This window comes from Rhodnius prolixus, unplaced genomic scaffold, assembly GCF_049639745.1.
Source record: "Rhodnius prolixus isolate KJV_2025 unplaced genomic scaffold, Rpr scaffold_2, whole genome shotgun sequence".
NCBI classification, from domain to species: Eukaryota; Metazoa; Arthropoda; class Insecta; order Hemiptera; family Reduviidae; genus Rhodnius; species Rhodnius prolixus.
In genome coordinates, this window is record NW_027411592.1 from 35,158,982 (window position 1) to 35,174,072 (window position 15,091).

At 31.7% G+C, this 15,091-nt stretch overlaps 2 protein-coding genes across 6 annotated transcripts in view; one reads left to right on the forward strand and one right to left on the reverse strand.

Annotated features, from left to right (window-relative positions):
* LOC141450551 (pickpocket protein 28-like) overlaps positions 1-1,886 on the forward strand; it is a 30,427-nt gene extending 28,541 nt beyond the window's left edge. For all 3 annotated transcript variants that reach the window (XM_074121180.1, XM_074121179.1, XM_074121181.1), the window contains 2 exons: positions 79-170; positions 1,592-1,886. In XM_074121180.1, coding sequence (XP_073977281.1) covers positions 79-170; positions 1,592-1,797 — 298 coding nt within the window. In that variant the 3' untranslated portion in view covers positions 1,798-1,886. The remainder of the gene's footprint in view (positions 1-78; positions 171-1,591) is intronic.
* LOC141450548 (uncharacterized) overlaps positions 1-10,583 on the reverse strand; it is a 60,520-nt gene extending 49,937 nt beyond the window's left edge. The window contains exons 1-2 of one of the 3 annotated variants that reach the window (XM_074121161.1): positions 10,469-10,583; positions 6,637-6,699 (exon numbers count right to left, since the gene is read on the reverse strand). In XM_074121161.1, coding sequence (XP_073977262.1) covers positions 6,637-6,699; positions 10,469-10,565 — 160 coding nt within the window. In that variant the 5' untranslated portion in view covers positions 10,566-10,583. Of the gene's footprint in view, positions 1-6,636; positions 6,700-6,947; positions 7,227-10,468 lie in introns of those variants that run through there. The other 2 variants (XM_074121162.1, XM_074121163.1) reach the window with 2 other exon arrangements.
* Positions 10,584-15,091: the final 4,508 nt, after the last annotated feature.

Below are 15,091 nucleotides of genomic sequence, written 5' to 3' on the forward strand. Positions count from 1 at the left end.
GGACTTAATTTTTTTTAATTTATAAATGCTTTATTTTCAATTTTGTTTTTTAATAATTGCTTTTAATTTTTGTTTTAGACAAAACATGGCAATTATTCACTTCTATTACATTGAGAGACAGTTTACCAGCACTATTAGAGGTGTTCTTTTTGGATTTACTGAATTTCTATGTAAGTTGTTTGAAAGAATGACGTATGCACTTTATTTATTTATGTGCATATCAGCTTCCCCCCCTTGAGAGTAACCCTGTTATGGGAGAGTATATTTTCACAATACCCATATCTCTACAATTAATAAATAACCAAACAATGAGAAACTAACGTAATTACATTTAATTGACTAAAAAAGACACACTTTCAGTCTCAAAACCTCGACTTTTTAATTTTTAATTAAAAATTATGTTTAAACAATCAAGTAAATGACTTTGTCCAACTTGTCGAAACTAACTCCAGGATATTTTTTATTTATATTATTTATTAGCTATACAGGCGTTACGGTAGCCGAGAGGTTAGAGGCGAGACCTGTAAAGCTAGTATGTATTGTGGTACTGGGTTCGATTCCCGGTCTTAGGCCTTGGATTTTATTTAATGGTTAATAAAAGAAGTTTACAGTAAACAGTTTGTTAGAAGCATCCGTCCACGATACCTAATTGGTAGTTGGACGTAAAGCCTGCCTGAAAAAATAGGCAATTACTTTGCTTTACTTTTCTGTACTTTTACTTTATTAGCTATAGTTACATGATGGAAAGCCATGCGATCATTAATATATTTCTTCCTTTATACCGTAAAAAAAAGATCAATAATAAAGCACAGAATAAATATTAGGAAGGAGATTAGCTCAGGGTATTCTCATGTGGAGATATTGGGTTCGAATCCAGCTGCTGGTCCTTAGATTATTTCTTCCTAGCAGTTTCTTACAGAGTTGTTCAGTTGAGGTTCGAGCTGAAGGCTCAACCGAGTTGAGCTTCGACTCGAGCCTTTAGGGCTTGAAGCCTTATAGCCCTCGAAGCTCGAGCCGTGAAGCTCAAGTTGGAGGCTCATAAACCTGGAGTTGAAGGCTCATAAAGTGCAAACCTTTTTAAATTCTTAAGGAATGAAGAGTAATCAATTAGAAATTATTGTATTAATTTATACAAAAATATATTGAAAAATTCATTAGCTGCTATAAGTTCATTTTATTTTAAGAAATTAATTTATTAATTAGAACCAATAAAATGCTTCATATAAAAAAAACAAAAAAAAAAAGCTCGAGCCTTTTGAGCCGAGCCTTGGAGGCTCATCTAGGTCTCTATGAAGCTTCAGCTCGAGCTCTGACTCGAGCCACCCACTGAGCCCTGAGAGGACGAGCGAACCTCAAGGCTCGAACCTTATAGCTCAGCTCTTGAACAACACTACTTACAGCTCACTATCCGGGAGATGAACAGTGTTTGCAACGAGAAAACATATTTCCGGGGGCCGTCAGTGTATTGAAAAAGATCCGGAACCTAAGGATGTCAACGTGTCTTCAATGATACAAAAATAAATAAATGTAAATGTAGGCGTTTTGAAAGTAAGTAAATTTCAAGACTAATAATTTGACACACTTTTTTCAGCTAACACTGGTGGGCTCCTAGGTCTTTTCTTCGGATTCAGTTTCCTCAGTGCTGTAGAAATTGTGTACTTCTTGATGCTCAGAGTATTTTGTGAACAACATAAGCGAAAAAGACCAGAAAATGATGTAGAAAAAAATGTAACAACCCAACTCTCGATAGCAGATCCTAAATTTTTTATAAAACCGCCATTACCTTTCATTAAATAGTTTGCGTCACATATATTGTCAATATATATATTTATTGTTTCACTGTATGTACATTTATGCACAATATAGCAAATATAAAAATTATTTCTTTTCAAGTAGAATAAGTTGCATAAAGAACATCCTTAAAAATCTGTGCATTGAAAGTTGATACTTGGAATAGTATTCAATCTAAATTAAATAGTGAATGCTTATACTTTAAGCATATATTTAATATTAAATATGACTAATATATATGTAGGGTGTTCATTTTAAGACGGCTCAAATGCATTTCATATTTAAACGGTTAATCTGAGCAAAAAATGGTAGAGGAATAATTTGTTGCCCGTCACCTCTAGTTTCACAATATGTGACTTGATTTTAGATTCCTCCCCGCATACGCCTCCCTCCTCCGATACAGAGAGCAGTTGATAACCTCCAGGCTAACCTGCTTGCAAGCCAGAGAAGGTACCTTTGAAGGCACAGTACATGCTTCACAAGTTGAGTAAAGTGCATTATTTGATAAATTAAGAAATAAGATCGATCCTTTACATGAAAGAAATTGATCACTTAAATATGTGGCAGGAGGTTTCCAATTTCTTTGGTAATTAAACTCAACTCTCCCAAAATTACCAAATAATTATTAAACCTCCTTGTTTGTAACTCATGTAAAATTAATTTTTAACCATTTTGTGTATGCTTGAGAACATCTAAAGCTCTTAACATTTGATTTATTTTAGAAAAATCACTCGGAAACCGACTTATTTACCGATATTAAGAAAAATACTAGCTTTACTGCCTTGGCTATATTTTTAATAGAAAGGGGATGAAAAAATACATAAAATTGACCTATCGCTTGCTCTTATAGTTATAGTACACTATTTGCAAAATTTTTCGAACTCTCAAATTTTTAAGTCGCAGATACATATCTAACGTCACAGATTTTTGAGAAAATTGCGAATAACATTTCCTGGTGGCGAATTTTGGCCAAAACCAGCGTAAGTTTAAGCTCTCTAGTTAGTGAGTTTTTAGAAAAAAACTTATTACCCCGATAATTTAAAAAACACCTATTTTTTTTAATGCGAGAGTCTTCTTTAAACTGATTTTTTTTTTTTTTTTTTTTAATGAATTAAGGCGCGTCAACTTCTGAGGTTATTGGCGCCCGCAGTTTTTTTTTCAAGGCACTGCCGGCCTCCTGATAGCTGTGAGCTGTAAGATGCTACCAGAAAGCGAAAATCTGAAGTCCAGCAGCTGGATTCCCCGGACCTCAGCGTGGGAATCCATTATGCTAACCGCATAGCTCATCCGTTTCCTCTCTAAACTGATATTAATCGGTAAAAACTAAATATAGAAATTATCACTACTTCAAAATTATCCTCTTAAAATTTTAATGGAACCAAAAATGAATCTAACGAGGATACAGTTATATCACCAATATGGTTTTATAGGAGTTATGTTGATGTTCTTTTTGTTTTGAATTCAACAACTAAAAATAATCAACAGAACATCAATTAGTGACCTAGAATACTAGTGGTTTAAGTCAGTTTATTAAGAAATTGAGTTGACAATATTTTTAATACTTGATAATGTTAGACACATTTCTATTGAAGGTAGTTCACGCCTACGCCGAAAGATGGCAGCAGTAACTACAAAAACATTTTATTAGAATTAGTCTAACACCAATAATTCCTGTAAGAGCTAACTTTTTTGACTTAGTGATTAAGTCAAACTATAATAATTATTATTATAAATTGAAGCCCCTCTTCAATAAGAGAATAAGCTGAAACTTTGAACCAATCAAAAGTGTTTTGATAAAAGGACTTTGAAGAAAATATACAATTTAGAGCTATGAAAACAGAAAGAGAAAGAAATGTACGAGTATCCTCTTCGAATTATGAAACTTAAGAAGCCGGAAATCGAGAATGTTCATCTTGAAAATGAGAAAAAGCTGCTCTTTGCACTAAAGTTACAAAAGAAAGTTTGCCTTAAACTGGGAATGTCACCAAGATATTTGATTCTAAATGGTTTGATCCGTGTATTACATTTAAATATCCAAGATATGGAAAGTGAAAATTCCAACTGTGGTATTCTGGCCGATAACTGTGGTTCAGATGGGTACTAAGTGGAATTAAAAAAATAGACGAAGATCATCATGTGAGATATATAAATGTCCGATAACAAAGTGCAGTCATATTTAAACCTCAAATAAAGCCAAAGTAGACCACTTCTCATTTCTTTCTTATACTTGTGGTGAGGAAAGTATTGAAATCGTCTCAAATTTCAGATATCGAGTTTTCAACTAAACTAACCGTTTTGATGTCCCTGGAGGTAGAAAACAGTCTGAAAATTGTTTTCTAAAATGGTTTATGTGGTTGTGTGCGAACAAAATATCTTAATAACGAAAAATGCTGGATGATGAAACTTTCATTTATCACTTGATATTCATTAAGCTTTTACAAGGGAACCCGACTGTAGCTTCGTGAATAAAACCCATCAAATTAAAGGACCACTTTACTATAAGAATGTTTCACTTTTTTGAGATGTTTCAACATACCTACATTGTTAGTGTATGCATAATATCAATAAGTGTATGAAACCATATAAGTGCATATGTTATCATTAGAACATTAAAGAATAGTTTCAAAGATGTAAATAAAATATTAATAGTATAAATAACATACATAAAATAATGTATAAATGATATTACTATGATGCTAGTATAATGTAGTATAAATGATAATGGCGGGATGCTAGCAGCCAATCAGAGACGTGGATTTTGAATTGTGTGGCCTTCTGGGCAACTTTCACGCCATAATTCCTCAATTTTGAATTTTTGAACAATCCGCAATGTACTGAGGCCGCTATAAATGAACCGCGAAGTAGCGAGAGATGACTGTAAACCGCATCATATGATTTGGACTATCAAGCCTAAAACTGACATTTCACCGTTCTAGGAACAAAAAGGCCCAGATATGATTATAATGATATATAATAAAATGATAGATAATTCCAACTCTTCTAAATGCATAAAAAACCCAAGTACCTATTGAATAATAAATCTTAAACTGCTATATTATTAGGTGAAATGAACCGTAATAATACTTTAGAAAACAGCAAGAACCAACCGTATTAAAATATATCAAGTCTTGCTTAGTATCTATTTTAGCAGATAAAAAGATGCATTGTTCAGACGATGCATTTTTGGGATACTAATGTTGTAGTTCTAAGAAAAACCCCAAAGAATCTACGCATTTTTCCTTTAGTAGGCATTTAGGCTGTAAATTTTAGAATTTGAAAAAAAATCGTTGCAGCCCTTTTTGAGGAAATTTGAAAAATTTCGGATGAAAAAAATTAAGGCAAAATGGTGCCCCAACTATGTACTCTCTCAAGTTTCAGTTTCTTAATTTTTTTCTTAGTTGCATTATTTTGTTGCAAAAAAACAAAAAAATCAATACAAATTTTAAGGTAAACAGGAATAGTTTGGTGTGAATAGAAAACGCGCAGATATATAGTATCTTAAAAATTGAGAGAATAGACCTTTTGTTAAAAGCGGCTTTAGGAAAGAGTAAAAGGTTATCATGAAAAGAGTTTTCATGAAATTAGATCAGTCAAAGAATGAAGGGTGCATAACAGTAAACAGCTAACTCAAGCCTGATTGAGTGTAATATATTATTACACTCAAAATATTTTTTTCAGCAACAATTTTTTTAATTTTTCCGAAAAAATTTGCTAACACATAAAACAGTACCGGAAACTCTACCACGTTCCTTCTTAGCGTAAAATAAATTATTTTTTGAGATGACAATAATTTCTTCATATAAATATATTTCTTAATAAACTAATTATAAATCCGATAAAATTAGGTGCCACTTAATATGTACTAAAACAGACATCAATGAAGCGTTTTTTCCATCAATCATTACACAATATTCTGAAAACTGAAAAAATCCATCAGTGAACTCACGACACTTTCGGCTTGAGTTGACTTTGTCTGTAAGTTGCTCCGTTTTCCGTTTTAGAGTTACGATGCTCTCACATACAGCACAGTTACACAGCAAACCCGAGGTACTAATTCGTAATAACCAATTTTTTATATTTCCAGTGAAAACTAAATTTAGGAAATTTGGCATGATCGCAATATTTTTTCTTATCTAAGAAAGAAAAACGTTTAGAACCTTAAAATACCAACCAGCATTAATTTTATAAGAAATAATTCTAAAAGTTACGTAGATTATATGCTAAAATGTGTGACGTGCAGTTAATGAATTTTAAAAATAGTACAAATTTTAAGAAAAAAAAATTAATAGTAAAAAAAGAAATTCAGATTAAAAAATAAAAAAAAAACTAGTCGATTTACATTAATGGAATAACATACACATAGGTTTGAAACGCAGCCATTAATGTACCTGACTTCAATACAAAAGGTTAAAATAACAACCTAAAAACTCCCGTAACTGACTCTGTGCTTCAGAGCTAACTCATTTTATACAAATATTAATATTAAATTTATGCCGAACAGAAAATTAGTTTAATTTTAATTTAAAAAAAATAATAAATGAGTTTCGCTGAAAGAAAGACGTTAGCCAGACTGCCACATCTTTTTGGTGTAAGTTATATGAAAAAATAGTTTCCCTTGATTTAATTAGGTTTTTACTTAACTTGAAATATCAAGAGATAATAAAAACAAACACAACTAAAGCAATATCTAGCTAAAGGGAACACGAAAATGGGAGCAGACTCGTCCATTAACCTTTAGGAAATGTGTAAACTTAATTTAAAATTAAAAACTTCTTTTTCTTAAATATTTACATTTTGTTATTACCTAGTATAAAAATCAAAAACAATAATTGCATGCAAATTTACCAAAGTCAAATTGTTGAATGGATGAAATGTGATGAAATATGATGCTAAAACCGTGCACAAAATCTGAAAAAAATATATTTAAATCACTACTAACGATAAAAAAAATAAAATTATTATCATTCACAACCTAACTTCAAAAATTAAAGTCAAAAGTTTATTTACAAAACGTCAAAATCACATTGCATTTGTGACCTGTAGCAATGCCTCACATTTCACTAACCAACGAATTAGGTTATTATTGACTATAAGTTTAGATTTTACATTTAATGAAATGTTATTATTGGTAAAGTACAAAGAAAAATAAAACTCACAAAGTGTTCGAATTATTCAAGGTCTCTTTATCAGTTGCTGAAGCAACTTCGTACAGCGAAACTCACGAGTAAACACTGCATAATCACGAATGATGTTACTATTCAGCCATCAGTAAACCTAAGCACTCACACAATGCGCATGCTCTATACTGCTCTGCAAAGCTAAAGCTGAGTCACTCAATACACTTTGTGAGTTACTTCAGTTTCAGATCCTTTGTGAGTTAGTGAGTTGTAAGTGAGTTCAGTACACATCAATGAATGTAGGTTATTAATGGCTTCTATAACCTGTCGTCTACAACTCAGCAACTCACTTTACAAATGGGCGTGGTTGCATCGTTATCCACTGTATATTTTAGTTGGTTAGCATAAATAGCAGTGAGCCGTTTCGCTCTCATTCTATTTTTGTTTTATATTGCTATTTTCTATTTTATTATCTAGGGCTAATAACATATCTTTTTTTTTTCCTTTCGTTTATGATTTAATATTTGATGAAGTTTATTCTGGAGACTTCATAAATTTATAATTGGTGTTTGGATGATTCCATTATTGATTTCTTCACTTTACGAATTCTATCTCATTTGAGAATCAAAAGGCGCACACTGTTTTTTATTTAATTCATTATTTCTTTCAATATCTTTTCTTTTTAATTTTGTTTTGCTGGAAGACTTTCATTACATCAAATAAATTATTAAAATAAGATTATAATAAGCAGCTAATATAAACAAATAATTCAAATTATAATTGATTTTTTGGTAGACTGATCTTTACGAATTAGTTGGATAAAAAACAGCAATAATTTCAGCTTTTTATTTTGTTAATGGGATAAAATTGTTTTTATCCATCTAAATCACTACATTGGTGTGTTTGTTAATTATGGTGATGTTAAACGTAGAATTTATCTGTTTCGTATCGAAATATTTCTTTCCGTTCAAAATGGGGATACATCAACGGAAGTGAAAAATTCTGAGTTATCTATATCCGAACCTTCTTTTATAATATTACCTTCTGCACCAACCTTCCAAATACTACCGTTACTGCTCTAAGATCAGTACTATAGATGCGCTTGTTAGATTTTTCTTTTTTAAACGTTTCCATTCCTCTAACAACTATGTATTTGAATAGGTGTACTTTACACCTAAGAGGCCATTATCCCCAGTTCTCCATTCACGCTCCTAAACATCCCACTCCTTCTTCCACAGTCCTCTTGCTAGCACTTCTTATTCTAAATCTTTCAACTAACGCTTCGTTGATATGCTTCGACTTCTTTTTTCTGGCGGAATGAAGCCGGGATTCTGTTGGGTCAACCATTCTCATCCATTCGCATTGATGACCTTACTATTTTACTCTGGATGGTGCAGAAAATAGTCTGGTGTTTTCCAACTCTCTTCCTGATTCCGAAGTTAGCGATTCGTTGGATCCTATATCCACACATCTTCTCCTTCAGAAATCCATTCCTAAAGTAAGCAATTTTCAGCTCTTCTGTATGAAGTCTAGGTTTCTGAAGCAACAGTTTCCATCATTGAATAGTAAATCTATTTCTTCGTATTCATTGTTAATTTACACCAGAGGGTCTCGTTAAATACAGATAATATTTTTTTCTCCCTCATTTGTTCTTGAAGATGGCAGGAAATGTCCAAAGTTCTTAAATTCAGCGTCCTTTATCGTAATTTTAGAGAAAACTGCTAGCCCAATAACTGTTATGATTGAACTTCCGCAACATTTAACTTAATGTTTTGCATCTACAATTGGTGTACAGAACAAATAAAGCTATCCCCAACAGTTACACCCCTATCTCTGTAGGTATTTTGTAATCATAGCGTTTCCATCCATCTTTACTATTCCACTTTATGAACATAAGAACTTATACAAACCCTGAATAGTTCCAATGAGATATCTTTAAATTCCTATATATTGCCGAGCTTTCCATAGTTTACTTAACTGTACTGTGTACTAGGCTCTGTAATGTAATCTTATTATGAGGTCAGTACACGATCTTCCCGTACGAAAACCTATCTTCTCTTCACTAATTTATTTTTTTTTAATTTATTCTCATTATCTTATTTCTTTCTCAACATTTTGTTTTGTTTAAATCATAAATAAATTATTTATTTTAAATAATAATTAAGATAATGTTCTTTTGGCAACAGACTACAATCAAGAATCTACTTGATTCATTTTTAAAAGATCGTAATAAGTTTGTTATAAAGAGTAAAATTTAATTTTCTTCAGTTAAAATAAATAAAAATGGTTAATATAATAAATAAATAAATTATTGATAATATACACAATAAATAAAGTAAATTATATCTTTACGAATCATATTGTAACTTTAAGCCTCAGCAGTACCTACTTAATTCTAGAGACACATTTCTTGAATTTGAGGTGCTTCTTTTTTTGTAAAAAGCTATTAATACGTTTAAATTCTTTTTATCTTTACATATCTCGAATTTCGATTAATGCACACTTTAAATTAAATATAAGCAGATAAATAATAGTTTTAAACATTTTTCGCTTTCTGTAATGTAATTTATGTATATAGTTGGAATTAAATAAACACTTATTAGTATTATTATTATTAATAATTTTAAACAAAAAATAATAATAAATGTTGAGGTGTTAAAAATAGAAATTAGTTCAATTCTAAAATGGTTCAATTTTCTTTCTACCGTTCATAAAACTTTAGTTAAAGTTTCTAATTACCATATGCTTAGATTAGGTTAAATGGAAAATCTGTTTGAGTCAAATCCACGTGGTCCTAAAGTTCTAATGATGTTATTAAGTTATATAAATGAATTATTTCTTCATGCAAAAACAAAAAAATTCAAATAAAACAATTTATTTAGACAAGGGCCGTATCAAGGGTAGTGCGCAATCTGTCTCCCTTAAATTTTTAATGGATATTCCAGGACGAAAATAAGTCAGCACATTTTCGCCCATTCATACCTGAAAATAATTTTTTAGATCGAAAAATTATTAAAGTAGCTTTTTCAAAACTAAACTTGTTAACCCGAAACCCAGTTAAATGAACTTTTTAAGGGTGTTGCAGAAATAATTAAATAAAATAAGATTTGGTACAGGAATTTTTTGAAATCAATCACTGGGAGGCCACAATAAAATATCGAACATTAAGCTACCGTCCAGTTTTTCCATATTATCTGTTTGGTTTTAACATCTGTGTCCATTAAAAGTGGCTTTCTTTGTTGAGGTGTTGCATGAACAATTTTTATTGACAATTGTAATTATTCATATCATTAACAAATTTGTATTTATAACCTCATTTTCATCCCTAATATTTACAATATCCTTTTCTACAAATCATCAGTGGTTAGTAGTGCAGATTGTGAATACAACTACCGGATAAAAGTTCAACGAGTTTTAATGTGATCGCAATAATGTAGGTGTGGTTAGTATTACAGAACAGCACATCAATTGGCAACCAATCTGGTAAAAGTATCGAAACTGCTTCAGTTGAATTTATTGTGGATCGCTTATAATTTAGTTCATGAATTGATGCCAATTACCTTGGCTGTTGATACGCCAAACAAAACGTTTTTGATGAAGAAATTGTGTTACCCTAATGATGAGTGTACATTGACATTTCGTTTGAAGTTCCAACATAATTTTGATTTTAGTAAGTTGTTTCCACGGTAATGTTCACCTTAGATCAGAATAATTTGGTATAAATTAATTGATCATATGATGGATTTGACTTATGTACCGAAAACGTAAGCATACTTTAACCAGACTGATTGATGCGCTTGTTAATTAAAAGTACGATTAACTACAAATGAAAATTACCTATTAGTATAACCAGTAACAAATTGAATAAAATTTGATGGGTAATTACGGCACACTCCCCTTTGGAATAGAAGTTCTGTGAAGAAAAGTTATTAACTGAGTGGTCAGGGAATACCCGACTCTATCGCGGAGATCACGGGGTACGAATACAGCTACTGGCTCTTAGACTTTCTCTTCCTAGGAGCTGCTTACAATTACCTGTTCGGTGATTGACAGTGTTGACTGTAACGAGAGAACACTGTCCGGAAATCGGCAATGCAATGAAAAAAGCTCCGGGCGTCAATAACCTCAAATGTGGACGCGCCTCAAACGGTAAACATAAGTTTTATTTTTGCACAAGTTATTCTTCCTAATTTGATAAGTTTTTTATCATATGGCAGAAGAGCGAGTGGATTCTTTAGATAGGTGGTTTGTGGTGATAATGATATTAGAAAAGACTGCCTTAAAAAAGTCAGGTGTAAGTTTTCCTTTGTCCACTTAAAGATTTGATATTAAACTAAGATAACCCATGTCTGTTAACAAAGTGCTTACATGAATAGTATCTTTAAAGAAAGGGACAGTTTCTTAAATTAAACTACATATGTAATTCGCTACTAAACCGAGCATCTGAAACATGATTGCAATAGAAGACGTTTATCATTTTATGGTGAAAGAGTCCAATAGTTTAGGAATTCAATATTTTAATAAAAGAGAATGGTTAATTTAACAATAATTTCTTTGTTCAGATGGTAAAAAAGAAGTCTGTTGGTTTAACAATTTAATTTTATTGAATATTTTGTTGCTGAGTTAAAGAGTACGTGTTACGCAGCCGGATGACTATTGTTTCATCGCTCATCCAGTGAAACAAAGAAGGTAGTGAAGCACTTGATTTGTACAGGAGACAAAAAACGGGAACGAAATAATTAAAATTGGAATTAAGTGCTTAGAAAGAGTTCATTTTTAAATAGTTCTGAGTAACTGTTGTCACTTATATCTTGCCAAAAAATAATCAAGTTCATTTTATTTACACGGAAATACCATCCTCTAGAGCTATTACGTTCTTATTCTTTTTAAACTACATCTCAAACAGTACTTACCTTCCTCAGATTCTGTATATTGAAGTAGAAGTTGGATTTCAGACACAGAATGCAAGTAATAATTAATCAGTACTATTGTTTCAGCTTTAGTGGTTCCTTAACATTAACACTTTTTAATGAAAAACTATTTTTTTGGACTTCGTTCGTTATGACCTACAAAACAAACAAATTGAAAATTTAGTTATTAAAAAGAAAGTGACAGAAGGGACAAGTTCTGCTCGAAGTCGAATGGCTGAACGCCAATCATGACTTGGCATTGGACAAAAAGAAAAAAAAAAAAATAAAAAAAAAAAGTTCGAGTTATTATGAAACTTCCTTCAAAAGAAATTTTTGCAAATTAGTTTCTGATGGCTGTACGAATTATTATTATTTTCAATCATCATAAAAAACTATGACTTTAAAAATCGACCTTTTAATCATCATCTTACCTCAAAAGATCATGAACTAAACAATAGGGCTTCTTAGTAAGCTTTTTCACAGGGCAAGTGAAACAAAATATCTCCAAAAGTACCCGCATAAGAACTGAAAACAACGGCACTCCCTGCTATTGCTGAAACAAGAAATCACGATGATTGCATACGTCCAGGGCCGGATTTTCCTATAGGCTAACTGGGCTTCAGCCTACGGCCTCAAGATCAAGAGGGGCCTACATTCAAACTGTTAGCAAAATTAAAATTACACTATTCTAAAAACATAATATATATTAATATTTAACATATTGATAAGTATCACAGTAGTGATGTATTTTATTATCTCTCATGTAATTTTCAAACTTCAAAATGGGAGGTGAAAGGGCCTCATAAGTGGAACAGCCTAGGGCCTCTTTTCATCTAAATCCGGCCCTGCATACGTCTACAGATGAGTATGCCAAAAGTTCAGGTTAGTATGTCTAAAATTTTGATGCTAAGATAGTTGCCATTAAACTTGGTGTCAGTTTTTACAGGCACTAAGTAACTGTACTACCTGTCCATATGCCGAGTTCACGGATACTGCCAGAGCTAGCTGATATCACTGAGACTGATAGGAAGGTATTTTGGCTGTGGGTTCCGCTACTTTGCAACATATATACGAACAAACAGGCGGATGGCACGAGAGCTTCCCTTTTCTAGTCCGCATCAGTTGCTAAGTGGATTATTACCGCTAATAGCAAGAAAGTTATCTTAAGGAAATGAAAAGGACTGTTAGGGCAAATCTACCAAGGGCAACAGAAGCTTAGATTAGGCTCAGCATCGGCCATGACTTTCTCCAACACTGTCTCACATAATGGCATTGGTGATTCGGTCAAATGCAATATCTTCATCCTGATTAAGTCTGAAACAAGATTACAGTCTGAATGGCAGTAATGGTTTACACAATTATTTTCTGTTGGCGTCGCAGGATTAAATTTACGGCTTAGGGTTCTCAGTTTCATTTTTTTTTTTTTTTTTTAAAGAATTTATTTTTAATAACCCAAATTTTTACCGAAGTTCACCTGTCGGTTGATAACCAAAAAAAGAAACCGTTTCATAATTTCTTCGATATAACATTTGGTATGTACAATGCTTTCTCCATAAAATACGTTGTAGACAAAACATGATTATTTAAAAGTAATTTGAAAATTCTTTGCCCTTATTTAAAAGGATTAAGAAGAATATCTGTTTAACTTTTTATAGAAGTTATTTCAGAAGCAAATAAAAATAAAGCTATTAAAATTACATGTTACTTAACTGTATTATTTAGTTCAGTTTCAAGTGATCCCGATCTGGATGTGTTTATATATATGTATATTATATAAATAATCTGCCGAAAACAATAGATAATACCGCCTGAAGCCACAGCGCGTTTATGTGGAAATGTGCTAAACTAGAGATTCCTTATTAATTTGAACATTTGAAGTGTTGTGTGAGAGTGGAGTGGGTAGACGCTGTTTACTGCTTATTATAATGAACTATTTTATTTTAAAAAAAAGAAAAAAAACCTAATGATGTTAATAAATAAATGTCAAAAAGGAAAAAGAACAAATATTCAATAATATGTAATTACGATTTGAAAACCACTATCTAACATGCAGGTTTGTATATATCTCAGGAAATTATTACTTTAGGCAGATGGCTTTTGCCTAGACAGATAACATTCTGCAATTATTTTCATAATAATTTTGTATGACTGGACAAAGTGCTTTTTAGTCCAAAGGATATTCAAACTTATTTTACTAAGTAGGTTACGCTAAGGAATAATTTCCTGAACAGCTATTTAGAGATTATCTTAGATCTTATGAGGGTTTATCATACGCACGTTAAAATGACTACGCTAACGTAACCCATAGATGATCGAAAGCCGTCTCTAGTTCTGCCTATTTAATTAGATTAGGGAGTCTGAGGCGCTCCAGGGCTACAAGCAGATTTCAAAGCAAAAGAATACCGATAATTATGGCTTGAAACATCCATGCTGTAACAAATTGAAGCCATCCACTTTAATTATTGCGAATAATAAGGTCAGATACTTGGAGAAACATTACTCTACCTTGCTGTTTTATATACTAAAACGTTAAGCTTAAGTTTAGGGTACAATTATTTTTATTAGTCTGAGTTATTAAAAATGTTTCTTGACATCTGTTTTATTTTCGTTTCCTACAAGAGAATGTCCTCGGAAGAACATTTATTCATCAACTTCAGTGGATAGAATGAAATACCGGTAGTAGTTGAAATGCTATTCTAGCCATTGTTAATATTAATTTCAGTCAAATTATTCTTGATAATATTTTTTTATTTAGGTAAATTTTCCGAAGTAATAATTTGGAGTTACTGAAATTTTTTCTTATACCAAAAAACATCTTATGATCATCCTTTTTGTTATGATCTTATTCCTGTTGAAAATGTAGTGTCAGTCGGAAATGTAGTTGAAGTCGAATTCTCTACAGAAAATTAATTAATAAAATCCAAAAGTCCGAAACCGGCCTGGGATACATTAGGCATGCTGCTAGCTGAAATGAAATCTGAAATTTTAGTCGTTGTTGTGTCTTATTTAACTGTGAACATGTATTCAAATTTATTTTTTCATGGAAACTTCATTTTACGATATTGGGAAGCTTGTGTATTTCTCCTCTAAAGTTCATTTGAATATAAAGTAGACATATCAAAAATAATACATACATGATAATAATAAAAAGGTTTGGTGGGAATAGATTACTTCAATAATTAGCGCGGTAGACCAGTAAGCCGGAGGTACCTACATACAAATGACTAAGATGGCTAAATGTAAGAGAAAGAGCCCTTTTTATCTATTATGGGA